Genomic DNA, 22,450 nt, shown 5'->3' on the forward strand with positions numbered 1-22,450 from the left:
GCATAACAAGAATCTAAGCTTATCAGGGTTAGATGGGAATGTGGAAATCGAAACTCAAGAAGATCAGCCATGATCTTATTGAATGGTGGAGCAGGTTCGAGGGGCCAAATGATCTACTCCTGTTCCTATTTCTTATGTTCTTATAAGTGGGCTGCATATGCACAGGTCTGCATTTTTACATTCTTTGGGCCCAGTGCACACGTGCAGGAAGGAAAATGGCGTGAAAACTTGGGTCAGGTGACCAGGAGCGGAGAGCCATGGAAGTCTAGTGTCCAAGGCAGGGGGCAGGGAGAGGCCCCAAAGGGAGAGGGGACAGGGAAAGGTCCCAAAGGGAGAGGGGACAGGGAAAGGTCCCAAAGGGAGAGGGGACAGGGAAAAGTCCCAAAGGGAGAGGGGACAGGGAAAAGTCCCAAAGGGAGAGGGGACAGGGAGAGGTCCCAAAGGGAGAGGGGACAGGGAGAGGTCCCAAAGGGAGAGGAGACAGGGAGAGGTCCCAAAGGGAGAGGGGACAGGGAGAGGTCCCAAAGGGAGAGGGGACAGGGAGGGGTCCCAAAGGGAGAGGGGGACAGGGAGAGGTCCCAAAGGGAGAGGGGGACAGGGAGAGGTCCCAAAAGAAGAATTCCAAAGAGGTGGCAGGGACAGCAAAAGTCCCAGTTCCATTAAAAAAAGAGGAACAGACTCCTAACAGGAAAATGGCAGCGGGAAGCAGACTTTAAGTGAAGAAGGCAGCAGGAGGTTGGTGACTCCGTGCTGCGGGATGTTGGAGCAAAGGCACCCCTTTGGAGAGGTAGTGCTCTGCCTGGCGCCGCCAAAGAGCTCAAACTGTGCTTGTGAATTGGTGCCTGAGTGCATACTCGGGAATCCAGGGGAATAGAATCACGGGTGTTGAGATTGAAACCCTGTGAAGTGGGCCATTGTTGATGGCGTCTGGGTTGGAGCGACTTTTGGAGAGAATTCCCCGGTTAGAGTTTCAGTGAGATCGGCGGACTCAGTGTTACTGACATCTGGGTGGTTGTTGAGAAATCCGTGGATTCTCTTTTGTTCATATCTGCCATCTATTGTGTAGTGCAGTGTGTTTGACCATAGTTGGCTTTTAATTCACATGTATCTCATACTTACTCTGAATTTTAGACTATACGATAGATGTTGTAAATTGTTTTATCTTTCTGACCTTGGACATTAAAGTTTATTTTTGTTTGTTCAAAACCCGTGGAATCTTGTGGCTTTATTCACTTAACAAGTGTCTTGAATCTCAAACTGTGTTTACTGTAAACAAAATGTTATTGGTCCCTAACTGGATCTTACCAACAACTTTGGGGTCTGGTCTAGGATCATAACAATATAAAGGCTAGAAAACAATGTCCTGGTATTACTTTCTGCTGGTGGATAGAGTCTTCCCAACGATGCATAGAGGTTACACCAATTAAAGAGAATGACTAACATGCCACAATTATTCTACTACTTGGTTTAATTTTGATTGAGATTTAACAATTTTATGTCAATTTTAGCATGTTGCTCTCGTTTTATTGCATGTTGATATTCATTCCCTTTAATTCATCTTTCTTGAATATAGCGAGTGGGAGTGGGCCTTGCAGAGTTGCTCTTACAGAGAGCAGGCATAGAAAAGACAGGTCAAAAGGCCTCCTTTTGTGTTGTAACCAATCATTCTATATGCTTACAAAGTACACTTGCTTAACATGATTTTCATGGAAAGTAGCCCTGAATAAAATATTAGATTCTATTATCTACAAACATTAAATATTACAAAGTATGAGAATTATAAATGGGAGCATTAGGAGTGAGGATGCAGTCCTATAAAATATGACAGGCTTGTAGCTGTTGAATACAACACATTTTCATTCATACCTTCTCCTTTCTCTCAGATTCCCGTGCTCTACAATTTCCTTGTACATAACCTTCCAGAATCTTCATGACCTCCTGTACCTCGGGTATTACTTGACATGTATTGTTTTTTGAACAGAAGTTATGAACCAGAGAAGAAACTCCTAGAAAAGTCTGTGTTCTTGCATCTGGTGATTTCAACAGGGCCTGTGAATTAAAACCAATTAGATTTACAAGACTAGGCACCTTCCAGTAATCAACGAAGCATAATGACAAAGTCACTGTTACAATATTCTCTCCTATTGTTCCTCATTCTCTGTGAACAGAACTGATTGTGTCTTACTGTCAGTAATGTTGTTAATACTTTCACTCCATAACTCAATAATATGAGAGTTTTTAAAAAAATGTCCTTATATAACCTGCATACTCTATCAGAATGCACAAGCTAATTTTTCCACTATTGGACCTTTCACACCGTCCTGTTACACCGGTAATTGAGCACACTCCATTATCTTAATAACACCACACTCATAACAAATAAAGGAAATGGATGAAATAAAAGGTACTTTGTAGGTTAGCAAGAGACAAAATGACCATGACAGCCAGTGGCAGTTATTAAAAACCCAGATGGTTAGCAATATCTACTGCACAAGAGAATCTGTCACCTCTATCTGGTCTGGCCTATGTTTGAAGCTTGCCTCCATTATGTGATTGACTCTTGGGACTGGATTTTCACTACGGAGGCAGGCAGCTCAAGTTGGGAAATTTTCACTACGGGGAGGCAGGGACAGAATCAAGTCGGGACCACTGAACCTGGAGGTAGATCGGTGGCAACCATAAGGGAGGGTGAATGCCAAGGTGGGCTGGTTAGAAGGCCCATCTAGTTATATGGGATTTTGTCCCAGCTGTTTTAAAAGCTGTTTGGCTGTCTATATCCCGCACACTCACTCACCCTCACCCATTCCCCATGCCTCATCTATGCCAACTAATGTTCCCACCCAAATCCCTCATGTCACCTCATACTCACCATCCCATCTCCATTGCCACTCACCCAGTATACACTCCTGGAAGACCTCAGGAGAAAGGTGGAGAAGCAGAACAGAACAGAAAAATAAACTTCTAACAATCTAATACAGCCCATGAAATCCATTTAAAGATTTTAAATCCCCTCAAGAGGTCAATCTGTTATAAAATCTAAATAAACTTCTATTCAGTAATCACATCAAAGACAGCTAATCCTTTAATAGCCTTTTTAAACTGTCAATTAAAATGTGAACTCAGCCCCCCGTCCCTCCCCTGCTGAGTGCTTTTGGAGCAATTGAAACTCAGTCAAGCATTCATAATGGCCTCAGCTGTAGTAACGGCCCTTGGGAAATGTTAACAATGACCTCTATGCAGGATTGGACAGTAAGCGGTTCTTCTAAGCTAAACCAAATTGCCCGTCAGTCAAAGCAGCCTATCAGGGTGTTTAAAAAAACTCTGACTGACAGCTGCAGCTTTTGCTTCCATGTTTAAAGGGTTATGGATTTAAATAACTTCTGGTTATAACACAAACAGGCCTTATCTGCTCTTCAAGAGCATTTATGCCCACTCCATAAATTTGTGGCTTCTAAACTGTGGGTTAAAGCTCTTGGAACAGTGAAAATGGGGTCTGTTTGAACTGAGCACAAATTCCAAATGGTTCTGTTAAGTTTAAATCATGATGTGATTCATCTCCCCCACCACCCCCCCACCCGCCCCCCCCACACCTCTTCCTCCTGCCAACAAAAATGGGATCTGCTGGAAATACTGCTTCCAGTTCCACCCACCATTTTTAAAGACCTCCAGATTTGGCCTGACTTTGCCCTATGCTCCAAAACGGCCTAAGTAGTCACTCAGTTTTATCATTCAGGACAATTGAGGATGGAAAATAATTTTAACTTTACTAGCATCACACACATCTCAAGCACCAACTAAACAAAAATGCACTGAACCCCTTCAGCCGTAACTTCAGAGATCATGTCCAATTTTATCAAGTTTATCACCCAATTTTTCTAATTGTACTAAGTTTTTTTCTTGCCTAAGCTAATTGAAAGAAAGGTTAGAATATATCTTAACTAACATTAGAATATACCTGTTTTAACTGAACAACCTCTATTATTCCTCATTAAGTTGATGATTCCCTTGATACCAGAAAGTTGCACACAATATCTGATGATTTCCTTTTATCTTAATAACTTTCAAATGCATTCCCAACCAGCTATTTAATCCTGTCTTAAACAGCAAACTATGAATTGCTTTTGTTTCTCCAAGTAATGTTCATTACATGTTACTGTGCACTGGTAGTTATTTTTCCTATTCTTGCAGCTGCAAAACATAATGCTACAATTACAAATCATTTTGCAACTGAACTAAATAAAAGGGAAATTTCTCACAGTAACTGCGGCGACCATTGGCGCTGTAGGTTCTGGAATGAAAGCCAAAGACCACATAAAAGCGTCTGCTCGATCTTCATCCAGTTCTTGAGACAAAATGATTTCTGTTAGGAAACTGATGCATGCTTCAGTTCCACACGCTGGTAACGTGTCCACCAGAGGCTGCCTGATAAAGGAAAAAGCACAATATAGTTAATCAGACATTTCTCCCCTTCGTTGGTTCATCAATAAGAAATCTTAAGAGGTTGCACAACAGGTCATGTAACCCTTGTCAGAATCAGCATGCATTGGAAGAGAACTTCAAAAGTTTATAATTCTTATACCACACACCATTTCTGACTAAGGTGAGATGACAACCTAAATTCAGGCCTTTATCAATGCTTGAACCAGTTGCTTAAGAGGGCATCCTAGGGTAAGCCTCACTGTAGCTTCACCTGGCTATTCTCAACCATGCCTCCTCCCACAATAGCATAGCTAGGATTGGTACCTCAGCATGTGGCGCACTACTCATCACTAACCAGTGGATTAAATTGAGATATCACCACACTAGAGCAAGATACACACAGACTCTAGGACACGAAAGCATTTCCCGGGAACAAGCAGCTTGCAAAGGTTGTATCCATTGTGAAGTTCATTAATAAATATTGAGCATTTTGGAACTTAAAGTAAAGGTTGTTTTTCCAATCATTCATTTTAATGGTTGGGAGATCACAAGCTGAAAATTATAAAAGAAGTGGAAAACCTGGTCCTACGACTTTAATAATCCAACAGTCTAATCTACAAAGAGACAAGGGTTCTGGGGCAGACAGGAAAGTGGAGCTCACACGACGGTCAGATCAGCCATGATCTTGTTGACTGGCGGAGTAGGATCGATGGGCTGCTCCTATTTCTTGATCAAGGCAGCAGATGGCACTGCACATGGAATGTCAGACAACATGCCATTTTAAAAAATGCTATCAATGTTATATTACAAAGCACAATGTATTATGCTGCTGCCGAAGGGTAGGGAATCTGGATTTAGCTTGTCAAGGTCACATGAACAGGGGAATCCTGAAACAAATTAGCAGTTCATTTAAGAGAAGTTTATAGATTGGGAAGAGTTAGCTAATTTCAGGTTCTGGGTCATAAGAAGGAAGCACAAGGTGCCTGCCTCTTTCTCTCAGATTAACAGTTTGGTGCTTTCATGTGTGATACTCTCAAACCCTGCATCTACATATATGCGAGATACCAAGAAAATAGAATCTGAGGAAAAGATAGAAATTAGCCAAAAATAAGTTTAGGCTATATATACCAGGCAAAACTGTCCTAGTTCGCTAAATGTTTGGGAAAGCAACTGAGGTAAAACGTTGGGCATGATAACGGTAGGTTACTGACTTATGGCATTATTCACTTATAAAGTTGGAAATCAGTAATCTTTAAGTATTTGTTTCCCAAATGCTTTTGAGGAGAGCAAATAACATAATTACAATGTAACATGATCACAATGTATTATTTCATTTTGTGTTCTATGATGGATGAGGAATTAGTTGGTCTCCAGCCCACAGCAATGCACTCTGCCAACTATAACGCACGTGTTCCCAGAAGAGTTGCAACTTGCCAGTGTTATGTGCGAACACTGATTGCATAGCTGCAGAAAGTCTAAAGAGGGAAAGTCCAATAACATTTCAAACCTTTGTTAAGCAGATTCTACTGGGCAGGGTGGATTAAGAACATAAGAACTAGGAGCAGGAGTTGGCAATTCAGCCCTTCGAGCCTACCCCGCCATTCAATACGATCATGGCTGATCTCGTTGCGGCCTCAACTCCAATTTCCCACCCTCTCCCAATAACCTTTCAACCTGTTACTAATTAAAAATCTGTCTATCTCCTCCTTAAATTTATTTAGCGTCCTGGCATCCACTGCACTCAGAGGTAGTGAATTCCACAGATTCACGATCCTTTGAGAAAAGTAATTCCTCCTCATCTCTGATTTTAATTTACCATCACTTAGCCTAAAACTATGGTGTCTTGTTCTAGAATGCCTCACAAAGGGAAACATCCACTCCATGTCTACTTTGTCTATCCCCTTTAGCATCTTATATACCTCAATTAGATGTCCTCTTATCCTTCTAAACTCTAGCAAGTATAGGCCTAAACTGCTCAATCTCTCCTCATAAAACAAGTCGCGCATCTCTGGAATCAACCTAGCGAACCTCCTCTGAACCACCTCCAATGCAACTACATCCTTCCTCAAGTAAGGGGAACAAAACTGTGCACAGTACTCCAGGTGCGGTCTCACCAATGCCTTGTACAGTTGCAACAGCACTTCCCTATTTTTATACTCTATTCCTTTAGCAATAAATACCAAAATTCCATTTGCCTCCCTTATTACCTGCTGTACCTGCATACTAGCTTTCAGCGATTCATGCACGAGGACATTCAGATCCCTCTGTACTGAAACATTCTGAAGTTTCTCTCTATTTAAATAATTTTTTAATTCTTTTAATTCTTTCGAATAAAATGGATAATCTTATCCATCTAATCTCCACGTTAAACTCCATCTGCCAAATTTTGGCCCATTCACCTTACTTGTCCATATCCATTTGTAAATTTCTTATTTCTTCATTGCAACTTAATTTCCCACCTATTTTGGTGTCATCTGCAAATTTAGCTACAGTACCTTCTATCCCTGAATCCAAGTCATTAATATAAATTGTAAATAGTTAGGGCCCTAGGACTGAACCCTATGGCACCCCACTAGGGTGCCATCCAGAAAAAGATCCATTTATTCCGACTCTCTGCTTTCTGATGGTTAGCCAATCCTCTTTCCAACTAATATATTACCCCTAAGTCCTTGGGATCTTATCTTGTGTATTAATCTTTTGTGCAGCATCTTATCAAAGGCCTTCTGGAAATCCAAATATACTACATCTACAGGATCACCATTATCCACTTTGCTACACCTTCAAAGAACTCCAGCAAATTAGTTTATACAGTGCTCAGGGTCTCACCATGCAAGAAGCATAACAAGCAAACCCGTACGGGTTGCTTGTGGGTTCCCTATGGTTGTGGGGGAAGGGGTGAGGTTTCCCTCATTTAAAGCACTCTGTGCCCGACTAAAGGAAGTGGTATCAGAAGGGGGCAGGTGCTCAAAGCCACACCCCTGCCCTTGTTGCTGACCACTGTCCTCTCCCGCCATCCCTCACCAGTGGCCTGAGATCCAGTGACAGTACTAGGCCTCAGATAGTACCAGCAGCAGCCATTGCCTCCCCTGTGGTGCTGCCATTCGGTAAAGCTGATGGCCTCTGATTTGCCAGCAGCTCTCAGCTGGCTAGACTTCTGTGCCCACCCCCCTGGGGAATTTGGTCCGGGGTGGTGGGGGGGGGGGCGGGAAGAAGGCCCACAGAATCTTAATGGTACACGAGGCGGCCATTTGGCCCATCATGTCTGCACCAGCTCTCCAAATGAGCATTATGACCTTGTGCCATTACCCTGCCTTTTCCCCATACTCTTGCACATTGTTCCTCTTGAAAATCTCAATTGAACCTGCATTCACCACAATTCCAGGCAGTGCATTCTAGACCCAAACCACTTGTGTGAAAAAGTCGCTCCCACATCACACTTGCTTCTTTTGCAAACCACTTTAAATTGTGCCCTCTCGTTCTTGATCCTTTTACGAATGGGAACAACTTCTCCCTATCTACTCTGTCCAGCCCCCTCATGATTTTGAACATCTGTATCAAATCTCCTCTCAGCCTTCTCCTCTCCAAGGAAAACAGTTCCAACCTCTTCAATCTATACTCATAGCTGAAGTTTCTCATCCCTGGAACTATTCTTCTGCACTCTCGCCAATGTTTTCACATCCTTCCTATAATATGGTGCCCAGAATTGTACACAATATTCCCTTATTTTATATTATCTGTCCATGTTCTTCCTACCAAAATGCATGACCTCACACTTCTCGGCATTGAACTCCATCTGCCACCTATCCGCCTACTCCACCAACTTGTCTGTCCTCTTGAAGTTCCAGACCATCCTCCTCACAGTTCACAACACTCCCAAGCTTTGTCCCATCCGCAAAGTTCTAGATCATTAATATATATCAGGGAAAAGCAAGGGTCTCAATACCAATCCCTGGGGAACTCTACAACAAACCTTCCTCCAGCTCAACAAATATCCATTGACCATTACTCTCTGCTTCCTATTTTTCAGCCAATTTTGTATCCACGTTGCTACTTTCCCTTTTATTCCATGAGCAATAACTTCTCTCACAAGTCGATTGTGTGGCACTGTGTCAATGGCTTTTGAAAGTTCATTTACACCACATTAACAGCATTACCCTCATTGACCTTTTCTGTTACCTCTCCAAAACCTCCAGCCAGTTAGTTAAACACTTTAGAAATCCATGCTGACTGTTCCTTATCAACCCATAGTTTTCCATGTGACTACTAATCTATCCTGAGTAATTGTTTCGAGAATCTTACCCACCACTGAAGTTAATCTGATTGGTCTGCAATTGCTGGGCTTATCTTAATGACCTTTTTGAACAAGGGCACAATGTTTGCAATTCTCCAGTCCTCTGGCACGATCCCCGAGCTAGGGAAGACTGAAAGATTATGGCCAGTGTCCCTGCAATTTCTACTCTCACTTCTTTCAATATCCTTGGATGCATCCCAAGCGGTCCAGGTGCCTTATCAACTTTAAATGCCGACAATCTATTGAACACTTCCTCCTTATCAATTTTTGAACCCTTCTAGTGACAGAGCTTCCTTGTCTGCTACTATGGCCTGGGTAGCATTTACCTCCTTGGTAAAGACAGCTGCAAAGTATTCATTTGATACCTCAGCCTTGGCCCCTTTGTCCATGTGTAAATTCCCATTTAGGTCCCTAATTAGCCCTACTCCTGCTTTTGCCACCCTTTTTACTATTTATATGCCTATAGAAGATTTTGGGATTCCCCTTTATGTTGGCTGTCAGTTTTTTCTCATAATCCCTCTTCGCTTCTCTAATATGCTTTTTTACCTCCCCTCTGAACCTTCTGTATTCCTCTTGGTTCTCAACTGTATTTTCTACCTGACAACTGTCATAAGCGCACTTCTTTATCTTAATTTCAATCTCTATCATCCAGGGAGCTCTGGATTTGTTTGTCCTACCTTTCCCTGGAATATACCTTGACTGTGCCCGAACCAATTCCTTTTTGAAGATAGCCCCTTGTTCAGCTACAGTTTTTCCCACCAATCTTTCCTTCCAGTCTATCTGGCCCAGCTCCGTTTTTGCCCCATCAAAGTCAGCTCTCGTCCAGTTAATTATTTTTACTCTGGATTGCCTATAGTCCTTTTCTATCATCATCCTAAAATGTACAATACAATGATCACTGTCTCCTAAATGATCCCCCACTGACACTGGATCTACTTGGCCCGCCTCATTTCCAAGGACCAGGTCGAGCAGTGTGTCTCTTCTGGTTGGATGGGACACACACTGCTGTAGAAAATTCTCCTGAACACAATCTAGGAACTTTAGACCCTCTCCACCCTTTACACTACCACCGTCCCAGTCTACATTCAGGTAATTAAACTCCCCCACTATAACTACTCTATAATGCCTGCATATCTCTGTAATTTCCCTGCAGATTTGTTCTTCTACGTCCTTCTCACTAGTTGGCGGTCTATGGACTATATTGAGCAATGTAAATTGCACCCTTTTTCTTCCTTAGCTCCAGCCAAATTGATTCTGCCCTTGAACCCTCTGGGATATCCTTTTTCTCCAGCACTACGATGCTCTCCTTAACCAATACTGCTACCCCTCCTCCTTTCCTATCTCTTCTGAACACTTTGTACCCAGGAATACTTAACACCCAGTTCTTCCCTTCCTTTAGCCAAGTCTCTGTTATCGCCACAACATCATATTTCCACATGGCAATCTGCGCCTGTAACTCCCCAATCTTATTTACTACGCTGTGTGCATTCACATACATGCATAGTAACCCTGATTTAGATTTTGTTACTTTCTCCCTTACCCCGACTTTACCTATCAACTTACTATTCTTCCTACTAGTGCTATCTGTCCTTCCCAGCATTTTGTGCACCCTGGTATTCCTCTCTAATATTTTTTCTTGGTTCCCACACCGCTACCGAGTTAGTTTAAAGCCTTCCCAACAGCACGAGCAAAACACCCGCAAGGAACTCAGTCCTAACTCTATTCAGGTGCAACCCATCCGGTTTGTACATGTGCCATCTCCCCCAGAGCCTGTCCCAGTGTCCCAACAATCTAAAGTCTTCCCTCCTGCACCATCTTTCCAACCACGCATTCATCTACCTTATCCTCCCATTTCTGTACTCACTGGCACATGGCACTGGGAGTAATCTGGAGATTACTACATTTGATATCCTGCCTAATTTTCTACCTAGCTCCCAAAATTCTGTTTGCAGGATCACATTCCCCTTCCTAACTAAGTCATTAGTAGCAATGTGGACCATGGCCTCTGGCTGTTCACCCTCCCCCAGAAGAATATCCTGCAGCTGCTCTGTGACATCCTTGACCCTGGCACCAGGGAGACAATATACCATCCTGGAGTCACATCTATGGCCACAGAAATGCCTGTCTATTCCCCTATTAAATGAATCCCCTATCATTATAGCTCTTCCTTTTTTCTTCCTCTCCTCCTGTACAGTCGAGCCACTCATGGTGCCCCAAACCTGGCTGCACTTCTCTGAAGAACCAGCTTCCAAAATGAAAAAATGATTTGTGAGCGGGATCCCAGGGGGCTCCTGCACTAACTGCCTACTTCTCTTGGACTGCCTGGTGGTCACCCATTCCTTCTCTGTCTCCAGGTACTTAAGCTGAGGTGTGACCACCTCTCTGAACGTGCTATCCACGTAGCTAACAGCCGCGCGGATGAGCCACAGTGACTCCAGTCACCGGTCAAGCTCTGAAACCCGGAGCTCAAGATTCTGCAGCTGGCAGCGTTTCCTGCACGTGTGGTCAGCTAGGACACTGGTAGCATCCATGACTTCACACATATTACAGGACACACATTCCACTTGACTGAGCTGCACTGCCATATCTTAAATCTACTTTCCCTTACGTTAGCTTTATTCTACTTTGGGTAATTTATATTACTTTATTATATTGGTCCTAAATTTCCTTTATTCCTGGCGCTTCGCAGTTAAATCCAAGTATAGGAACTTTAAAAATATTACACTTTTCTAATTTACTCACCAGTTCCTACTTACCAAGGCCACTGCTCTTCTTTGAGCTAAGGTAGAAACCAGAAAGGAGCACCTCCTCCATCAGTTACCAAACTCCAAATGAAGCACTCTTCTGTAGCCAAAAACAGCACTCCAGTGCAGACAAAGTCAGCACTATAAGGTAGCCTACTTTTATACTCTCTGAACCTAGCCTCTGAAGACCTGATTATGCCAGTTATCTAATTAACTGGCTACAGTTGCAAGCAGAGCCTGTATGAACCTTGTTTTAAGGCTGGACTAAAACTCACCTTCTTCCATCACCAAACTCCAACTGAAGCCCTCTATTGCAGCCAAACACAGCACTCCAGTGCAGACCCTGGCCTGCCACGGTCCAACTAAGTGCCTGAGTGGCAATTAATTCCATGGCCTACCCTTAAAGGGACAGCGCGAAGCTCCTGCCAGCTCTCCAATCAGCAAACAAGAACCCCCATTGCCTCCGTTAAATCCAGCCCATTGGACGAGACACACTGGCCTCCATGTTTTAATTTGTGTATGTGCGCTCGCCATGAGAAGAGCTGTGGCTGGAATCCTAATTTGCAAAATCTAGTCCGTGGGTCACAGATACTATTAACATCTCCTATTTAATATGCATTCACCATAACTAAACACTAGCACATTGTTTTAATAATTTAAATTCTGGCTCATGGAGGTGGAGCGTACAGTAAAGAAGTATTTTTGTGATTTTAAGTTTGATAAGCAGCATTGAAAGTTCTAATGAAAATGGATTAGATGTAATAGAACAGCTTCATGATTTTCTCTAGAAGATTTACTTATTACTAATAGAAATTATTATTTTTTTCCTTGCAGCCAGTATGCACAAAAGTATAAATATTCAGATCTCTGTCAAGTAAGCCTCTCACTTTGAAAAAATAATATTTTGGTATAAATTCAGATATTAAATAATGAAGGAATGAATGAAGAAAGGAGCAGAAAGATTTCTTGCATCTACAATCATCAGCTCATGACATCCCAAAGTACAGCAGGGAAATTCACATACAGCAATATTCCCAGGAACAATGATATAAATGAAGGGTTAATAATGCTTTAGCGGTGTTGGTTGAAGGCTAACTCTTAGGGTAATTCTGGTTGCAAGAACATTAAACATGTATGACAAAGGGGATTTTCATATGGAAAACACTGGCACAAACATTTCAACTTCAGTCCAGAATTAACAGTTCATAACCCTGTGACAACATCTTGGAATACTAAGCAAATGCCTGCACACTTCACACAGCGCCAACATGAAAAGTAGATTTTTGCTTAATAATATTTGGGAAACCTGTTTTTATTGACTAGGGGTGGCGGAGGGGGTGGTGAGAGAAGAACCATGCGCTGTTTGATCACGGTAACATGTTTATTACAGTACATTTATTTTATTACATTGTGAACTTGATAATAACTAAGAAAAATGCAGCCAAACACTTTTACAGGAAAGGAGCTCCACTTTAAGCATTTCTCTTCTCATTGCCTTCTGACTGCAACATAAACATGCGATGATTGGGAAGCTACACAGGGGCCAAGTTTTCATTACATCACTTCCCAACTCACCGTAAATAGAAGCAAAAGCTTAACATGTTTTGCAGGCAAGTTGAAAGAAATTTGCAGACTGCTTTATTGTATACTGCTGCTGCTCCTGAAATGTAAACCTGTAATTTTTTAGTAGAGGAAGCATGCATTTACTGTTCAGTTTCAAAATGCACCCAATTGTTAAAGAAAATACTCGTCCTATCTGACGCTAAAGGTTACAAATGTTATTGTGCTAATATATAATGAAGCATGCATTTTATGTCATGAGTTCCACATTTACTACAGTGCCACCTCTTGTGATTACAGCATGACAAGTTCACATAAGCAATTTGAGTTGAGGTGAGAGTGACTGCCCTTGACATCAAGGCAGCATTTGACCAAGTGTGGCATTAAGGAGCACTAGCAAAACTAAGGTCAATGGGAATCAGGGAGAAAATTCTCCACTGGCTGGAATCATACCTAGCATAAAGGAAGATGGTTGTGGTTGTTGGAGGTCAGTCATCTCAGCTCCAGGGCATCACTGCAGGAGTTCCTCAGTGTAGTGTCCTTGGCCCAGCCATCATCAGCTGCTTCATCAATGACCTTCCTTCCATCATAAGGTCAGAAGTGGGGATGTTCGCTGATGTTTGCACAATGTTCAGCACCATTCATGAGTCCCCAGATACTGAAGCAGTCTATGTCCAAATGCAGCAAGACCTGGACAATATCCAGGCTTGGGCTGACAAGTGGCAAGTAACATTCATGCCACACAAGTGCCAGGCAATGACCATCTCCAACAAGAGAGAATCTACCCATTGCCCCTTAATGTTAAATGGCATTACTATCATTGAATTCCCCACTATCAACATCCTAGGGGGTTACCATTGACCAGAAACTGAACTGGATTAGCCATATAAATACTGTGGCTACAAGAGCAGGTCAAAGGCTGGGAATCCTGTGGCGAGTAACTCACCACCTGACTCCCCAAAGCCTGGCCACTTACAAGGCACAAGTCAGGAGTGTGATGGAATACTCCTCACTTGCCTGGATGAGTGCAGCTCCCACAACACTCAAGAAACTTGACACCGTCCCGGGCAAAGCAGCCCGCTTGATTGGCACCACATCCACAAATATTTGCTCCCTCCACCACCGTCGCACAGTAGCAGCAGTGTGTACCATCTACAAGATGCACTGCAGGAATTCACCAAGGCTCCTTAGACAGCATCTTCCAAACCCACAACCACTGCCACCTAGAAGGACAAGGGCAGCAGTTTGATGGGAACTTCACCACCTGGAAGTTTCCTCTCCATGTCACTCACCATCTTGATGTGGAAATATATCACTGTTCCTTCACCTGTCGCTGGGTCAAAATCCTGGGCCTCCTTCCCGAACAGCACTGTGGGTGTACCTACACCACATGGACAGCAGTGGTTCAAGAAGGCAGCTCACCAACACCTTCTCAAGGGCAGCTAGGGATGGGCAATAAATGCTGGTCCAGGTAGCAAAGCCCATATCCCGTGAATGAATTTTTAAAAAAAATTCCATTATAAATGTGGACATAGAAACCTAAAATTTAAATGTATAAAAATAACAATAGAATATATGGCTTTGAAATGAATATCCCATTATAGATGGCACATTAAAGTTACAGAAGGGGTACAATAGAGATTCAGCATAATTATACTATTGCTATGATCCCCATAGAGACTGAAAGAGGGGCTGGAAAACTTCGGCCTGAAAGTCCTATGTTTGTTCACAGTAAGGCTAGCTGCCTCCTCTTTTATATTCAGGTGTTAAAATTTGCACCTTACTTTCAATAAGTTTTGACCCAGGCTCCTGTCCCCATGGCAACCAGGTTACAGTGGCTTCTCTCTGGGCAGACTTCATAGGAGGTCATGTCCTCCTCTCCAAATTACACAATCTTGCTTTGAATTAAGGAGATAGTTTAAAACATAAGTGTCTTATGAAGTCCAGTGGTCATAACACGATTGATGGAAAACTATAGTTCAACAGAGACGTAAAATACTGAGATTGTCTCCACTGGAGCAAAAGAGGAGATTGAAATAAAGTTTGAAAAATTAGGAAAAGTTTTGAATTTAAATAATGAATATTTCCTCTGGGTTGAGAGTCAGTGACAGGATTTAGGTTAATCACAAAGAGTGAAGAAAGACTAAGAATATCTCCATACAAAGGGCTATGGGAGCATGGAATACTTTGTCACAGGGAATGGTTGAGGCACCTGTTAGTGGAAAATTCAACAAGTAATTGAAGAAAAGGAATATGCAGATCTATGGAAGACAGCAAGGCATTGATGGGCAGGGGTTTTTGAATGCTGCAGCAAGAGCAACACAATGTGAACTTCCTATGTTCTGTGCAACTGAACTACGTCCTGGTGGAAGTATACCTTACCTTCTCATCCCTCTTTACCTGAAGATTGCACTCAAGTTTAACTCCCTGTACATAATGCCATGAGAAATATTTTTAAAATATTTATCTGCACTTTTAAAGGTAGTGTTTGTGAGAGAAGATTCCTAGCATGAAGAGACAGCAGATCTGGGAGCCAGGTTCAAGGGACAGTGTTTTAGAACCATAGAAAAGTTAGAGCACAGAAAGAGACCATTCAGCCCATCGTATTTGTACTGGCTGAAAAAACTAGCTGCCCATTCTGAATAATCATTTAAAGCATCTTTGATCTTCCTGATTTTTGAAAGGGCCAAGTGTCATTGTTGAGGTCATGCAGGCAAAAGATAAAAAAAAAATCACAAAATCTGCCTTTGAACATGATCTGCTGAAATCGCAGGGTCTCTAAATTTGTAAAAACCAATGTAGAGCCAAATGAGCAAACGTAACCTTAAAAAAAAACCTCAAAATGCTCATGAGAGCTCCAACAAGAAGTGTTCCATCATTGGGACAGCCTATGGCCATGTAGAAAATGTTGTAAATGTAGGGCTGGAATCCCCTCCAACTGATAAGTTTATGGAGCATAATTTCAAATCCACAGACACGTTTTAACCTCATAGTTGAGACTATAAATTACAAAAAGCAAAACTGCAGTCAGCAGTACAGGGCTGGGCAGCAAGGGGTTAATTCGGACATTTAGTAAAAATACAGCAACTCATCAAAAGGATTTGGACATTGACTAATGCAATCAAGAAGTCCAGTTACCCAATACAATGGCACAAAGGACATATCATCAATACAATACATTCAAAGGACTATGCAACTAAGGTCCGCACCACAGGCAATAGTACAGGAATAAGGTCATTCAAACCCTCATTAACTTTGGAGCCAGGCGCTGTTACTGTACCACCTCAAACAGCAGGAGAATTGCTCATACATTGAGAACTGATAATATTTGTTTGGATACATCTTCCATGGAAAACCCCCTTAGTGTTTCACCAGCAGGAACGGAATACATTTCCCTAGACTTTGCGTGGAATCAATTAAATGACATTGGAACAACAGGAAATATGTGTTGACATGTCTGAGTTAAATTATTATAAAAGAAGGGCAGACTTGAGTATCTGGGCTGTAGCTCGAAGGAGGGTCAGGGCTGGTCACCTTGCCTCAGGCCTACAGACAACACTGGACAGACCAGCAGTGTTGGGCTTTGTAAATTTCAGCCAAATTGTAGTGATATTGTTCTGAGGGTTTTGTGAAGGTTTGGGGTGAAAAATTTGGCGTTTTTTTGCTGGTACCTTGTAACTTGTTTCAGCCATAACTTGGTAATATTGGTCTGAGGGATTTTTCTTAAGGTTTCAGGACAAGACATGGTGTTTTGCCTGTGTTTAAAATGTGTTTAAAATAAGTTTAAACTGAGTCATGGGGACTTTGTGTGGAGTTAGCAATTTTGTAAGTTTAAGCCCAAATCGTGGTGACTTTGTGTCAGGCACTGAGAACAGGTTGTTATAAATTTGGGGGTTTTGTACTGTGGGGTTGTGGGTGATTCAATAAAGTGGTTGTGAATTATAAGAAACTTGTCTCATTGGTCATTCTATTCAAGCCATAAACACATGAATATGGTGTCACAAACTTGTATGTGGAGGGGGTCTCTAAGGAAAAAGGGGAGGACCTACATAACAGAATCATGGGAGCTTCTTTTTTGAAGCTGGCTTCTTAAAGTGAGAAAGTAGTTTTTTTTCAAATTATGTTCCTTTGGTTGATTCTACTGCTTAGACCTCCACAGATCCATCTTTGTAATTTTTTTCCTACACTAATACTTCAGTTCATAAATCTCGGTTTCTGTCAATTTTGAGGTTACATATTATAAAGAGACAGGGATCAGGTATTTCTTTGGGGGATACAAACATGTCATATCGAACCAACTTGTGAGGGCCAAACAAATATCAATACAAAATTCGGGTATTTCTTTTCCATGCCCATTGCTGTGCCCACATCGGCACCTGTACTTATTAAAGCAGCTCTGCCTTCATCAATCCCATTTTATAAGAGAACCTACCACAGAGTTCTGCAATCTCCTGCCAAAGATCCACAAATACTGCAACAGAGATAAAACATCATGTTGTTACACTGCCACATCCTTAATTTATAATTTTTAAAATATATATATTTAATATATTTTTCTTTTCCCACTTATTTCTATTATTTTTAAATTTATTTCCATCCATTGTTTTATCTCCACCTTTTAGCCTATTTTGATCCCTTTCCCTCACCCCACCCCCACTAGGGCTATCTGTCACTTGCTCATCCTGCTTTCGACCCTTAATATCACCATTAGCACATTCCTTAGCTAATATCACCACCGTCAACACCCCATTATCCTTTTGTCTATGACACCTTTGGCAATCTCTTTGCCTCCACCTATCACTGGCCCTCTATCCAGCTCTACCTTTCCCACCCCACCTCAACCAGCTTATATTTCACCTCATCCCTATTTTTCCTTAGTTCTGATGAAGAGTCATACGGACTCGAAACGTTAACTGTATTCTTCTCCGCGGATGCTGTCAGATCTGCTGAGTTTTTCTAGCTATTTTCGTTTTTGTTTCAGATTTCCAGCATCTGCAGTATTTTGCTTTTAACTTCCTTTTGTATTAGGTATGACTCAAACCAGCAGAGAGCTTTCCCTCTGATTCCTATTGACTCCAGTTTTGCTAGGGCTCCTTGTTGCCACACTCGGTCAAATGCTGACTTGATGTTAAGGGCAGTCACTCTCACCTCATCTCTGGTGTTCAGCACTTCTGGCCATGTTTGAACCAAGGCTGTCCAAATATCTCCACTGTGACCTATTAGGCAATTTTGCATCACTTTCCTAACTCTACTTTATGAAAAGCTGCAGCCCTTAATGTGCTACTTCTTCACCAGAATTTGCACTTACAAGACAAGTGTGCGAGCCAGCATTCAGCAAGCTTTTTCTATATTTGTCTCCTCTTTTTGCTAGGTTACAAAGTGAACATCACAAAATTCAAAAAGTCTCATTTCCTGAACTAGGAGTGCTCCAGCATCTGTGAGTAGTGTCAGCACAATCACATATTTGCCTGGGTTTTTTTTTATTAAACCATAAACATCTGCACTTGTCAGACGCCCAAGCTAGGACTGTTCATCTTCTTGCAGCTGCTGTGCAGCAAAGTGAAAATGGATACAAGATGTCTATCCAGTCTTACTTGTGCCAACAGCAATGTCAAGTGAAAATAAAGGGAAAAAAAATCTAAAAATGCTTATTGTGCTGCTGAATAACTCTTTTGTCAACTGGCTAGCTCCATTTCCCTATGCACTGGTTTCAGCTGAAAACTTGAATAGCTGCTGCTGGCTCAGCCAAAGATTGGACAAATATCAATTGTTAAATTATAATATCTGGCACTCTTTTCAAAGAGTTTGTAACCAAATGTTCAGTCTGGTTGGTTCAAAAGAGGGACATGTTTAAATGTACACTCAGAGGAGGTTTATATCCTTTTGAATTCTTCTTTATAAGCCTTTTACTCCTTATGTCAGTTGTCACCACACTGGCCATGGAATAAAAAGAATGGGATCTGAGCTCCATACTGGAAGATTGAGTTCCTAATCTAAGTTGGCACATCTGCGTAGTGCTTGGAAACTGTCATACTTCAGAGATGCCATCTTTCAGATGATATGTTAATCCACTGATTCAGCTGATTTAATGAACATTGAATAACAAAATTGGATCTTTAAAGGAGATCTTACCATTATTTCTCTCTCTCAGCTAACGCCACCAACAAATTAATTGGTCATTCATCTTGGGATCTTTCTTTGTGGCAATAAGAAGGTACTAAATAAATACAAACTGTCCCCTTAATTCAACACAGCTGTACAGAGCCTGTTATGGAAACAATTCTTTTACAATTCAATGCCAGGGGGCAGTATTGCTGATTCCAAAGCAATAGTGCTGCCAATTGCAATGAAGTTTGGACCCTCAACGATAAATCACTCCAAGACTGCTCTAGTATTGACAGCATCTGAACCACCAAAATAATCAGGGCTAATAAGTCAAGAAAAATATGAAGAGAGTTATTATCATCATGAAAGCCAACTGCTTTATATTACAAGTGAAAGTTTAAACCAAAATGAGGATTTGTATTAGCTAATGAGTGGCATATGACAGATGTGGTAGTAAACATGTACCAGATAGGGATTTAAGAGTAGCTTGTTACAATTATGAGGCTTGAGATTATCATATTTTGGGACTGTAGCTTTAAATTTAGGGCAAATAAAGGGGTTCATGTGACCTGTTCTGTAGTCTGCCTGACAGTAAGCCTGGGTGGTTTGATTGTTAGGGATCAAAGGAAGCTTAGATTGTTTTACTGAGAAGGTGCAAGGTATTTATGTTTGGAGCCAATGGCAGCAGTCTCAGAGTCTGCCGTGAGTATACTTGAGTCTCCCAAAGTCTCATAAAGGTGCTGTGGGTATCAGGTTACAAACAACTGTGCTGTAAACAGCCCATTTACTTCTAACATGAAAGGGAGTTGGGATCAAAGATAGATACTTAGCATTTCTACCTGGATGCAAGGTTAATGTGTTTCATGTTGCATTGGGGAAAAGGGAAAAGGAAGCCATTTTAAGATCAGGTTACAGGCTTCCCTACAAATCAATGAAAATCACAGACTGACAGCAGTTTGATGTGGTCTACAGCCATCTGAGAGGCAGAGAGCAAGAGAAAGAAGCAGCCACTCCTGCACCTGAAGCTGAGAAAATGCTGACTCTATTATTCACCATACAGAATACAGGTGGGAGCTCGTGCTCAGATTGAAGAGACCGAGTTCATGAGGATTTAAATGAGGCTGGAAGATTCTCCTATCATGGGGGTTGAGGGAAAGAATCTCCAGTGGAATTCTCAGAGTGAAAATAATTTCTGCGATTAGAATTTACCCATATGGGAAAGTAAAAAGGAAGCAGCCCATTGGAAGCTGGGAGCAACTGGGACTGTTTGCTAAAAGGACACTAATTCTGTGTAGAGTGTGATAGGTGATACGTATACAAAGGGAAGGTCACTTTCTGTAGTTTAAAGTATAAGTTGCCTACAGGAAGAAAATAGTATTTGGTGAAGAGTGTTTATAGTCATTTGTTAAAGTAAAACTCTAAAATGTGAAATCTTGATATGTCATTCTTTCTGGTATTAGCTGAAAATTCAAATTTACTTTTAAAAGTTATCACTCTCTATGAAGAGGTGGTGGCATAGTGATATTGTCAATGGACTAATCAGAGACCCAGGGTCATGTAATAGGGACTCAGGTTCAAATCCCATCATGGCAGATGTTGGAATTTTAATTCAATAAATATCTGGAATTAAAAGTCTAACTATGACAAGATTGTTGTAAAAGCCCATTTAGCTCACTAATGCCCTTCAGGGAAGGAAATCTGAACCACAGCAATGTGGTTGACTCTTAAATGCCCTCTGAAAAGGGCTAGCAAGCCACTCAGTTGTATCAAGCTGCTAAAAGCAAGTCAAAAAGGAATGAAACCAGACAGACCACCCAGCATCAACCTAGGCACTGGAAATGACAATGGCAAACTCAGCCCTGTCGACCCTGCAAAGTTCTCCTTACTAACAGCTGGGAGCTAGTGCCAAAATTAGGAGAGTCGTCTCACACACTAGTCAAGTAACAGCCTGACACGGTTATACTCACAGAATCATACCTTACAGATAATGTCCCAGACACCACCATAACCATCCTTGGCTATGCCCTGTCCCACTGGCAGAACAGACCCAGAAAAGGTGGTGGCACAGTAGCATACCTTTGGGAGGGAGTGCCCTGGGAGTCCTCAACATTGGCTCTGGATCCTATGAGCTCTCATGGCATCCGGTCAAACATGGACAAGGAAACCTCCTGCTGATTATCCCGTCCCCCATCCACTGACAAATCAGTGCTCCTCCATGTTGAAGGCCACTTGGAGGAAGTACTGAGGGTGGTAAGGATGCAGAGTGTTCTCTGGGTGGGGGACTTCAATTTCTATCACCAAGAGTGGCTCGGTAGCATCACTACTGACCGAGCTGGCCAAGACCTAAACGACACAGCTGCTAGACTGGGTCCGTGGCAGGTGATGAGAGAACCTACAAAAGGGAAAAACATACTTGACCTCATCCTCACCAACCTGTCTGCCACAGATGCATCTGTCCATGACAGTACCAGTAGGAGTGACCACCACACAGTCATTGTGAAGATGAAGTCTGCCTTCACATTGAGGATACCCTCCATTGTGGTTGTGGCACTACTGCTAAATGGGATAGATTTCAAACAGGTCTAGCAACTCAAGACTGGGCATCCATGAGGCACTGTGGGCCATCAGCAGCAGCAGAATTGTTCTCAGACACAATCTGTAACCTCACGGCCCAGCATATCCCCCACTCTACCATTACCATCAAGCCAGGGGATCAACCCTGGTTCAATGAAGAGTGCAGGAGGGCATACCAGGAGCAACGCCAGGCATACCTAAAAATGAGGTGCTACAACACAGGACTACTTGTGTGCCAAACTGCATAAGCAGCTAGTGATATTTAGAGCTAAGCAAATCCACAATCCGTTGGATCTATGCTCTGCAGTCCTGCCACATCCAGTCATGAATGGTGGTGGACAATTGATCAACTCACTGGAAGAGGGGGTTCCACAAATATCCCCATCCTCAACGAAGGAGGAGCCCAGCACATTAGTGCAAAAGATAAGGCTGAAGAATTTGCAACAATCTTCAGCCATAAGTGCCAAGCGGCTAATCCATTTCGGCCTCCTCAGGATGTCCCAGCATCACAGACATCAGTCCTCAGCCAATTCGATTTACTCCACGTGATATCTAGCTGAAGGCAATGGAGACTGCAAAGACTAGGGGCCCTGACAATATTCTGGCAATAGAACTTAAGACTTGTGCTCAATAACTTGCCGCACCCTTCAAACTGTTCCAGTACAGCTACAACACTGGCATCTACCCAACAATGTGGAAAATTGCCCAGTTATGTCCTGTACACAAAAAGCAGGATAAATCCAACCTGGCCAGTTAC

The 22,450-nt window shown here is 42.2% G+C and overlaps 1 protein-coding gene across 1 annotated transcript in view; it reads right to left on the bottom strand.

Annotated features, from left to right (window-relative positions):
* The window catches only part of LOC121287955, a 387,185-nt gene that overhangs the window by 285,127 nt on the left and 79,608 nt on the right, over nt 1–22,450 (bottom strand). Inside the window, exons 10-11 of the mRNA XM_041206118.1 lie at nt 4,257–4,422; nt 1,867–2,049 (exon numbers count right to left, since the gene is read on the bottom strand). Coding sequence (XP_041062052.1) covers nt 1,867–2,049; nt 4,257–4,422 — 349 coding nt within the window. The remainder of the gene's footprint in view (nt 1–1,866; nt 2,050–4,256; nt 4,423–22,450) is intronic.

This window comes from Carcharodon carcharias, chromosome 15, assembly GCF_017639515.1.
Source record: "Carcharodon carcharias isolate sCarCar2 chromosome 15, sCarCar2.pri, whole genome shotgun sequence".
Lineage (NCBI taxonomy): Eukaryota > Metazoa > Chordata > Chondrichthyes > Lamniformes > Lamnidae > Carcharodon > Carcharodon carcharias.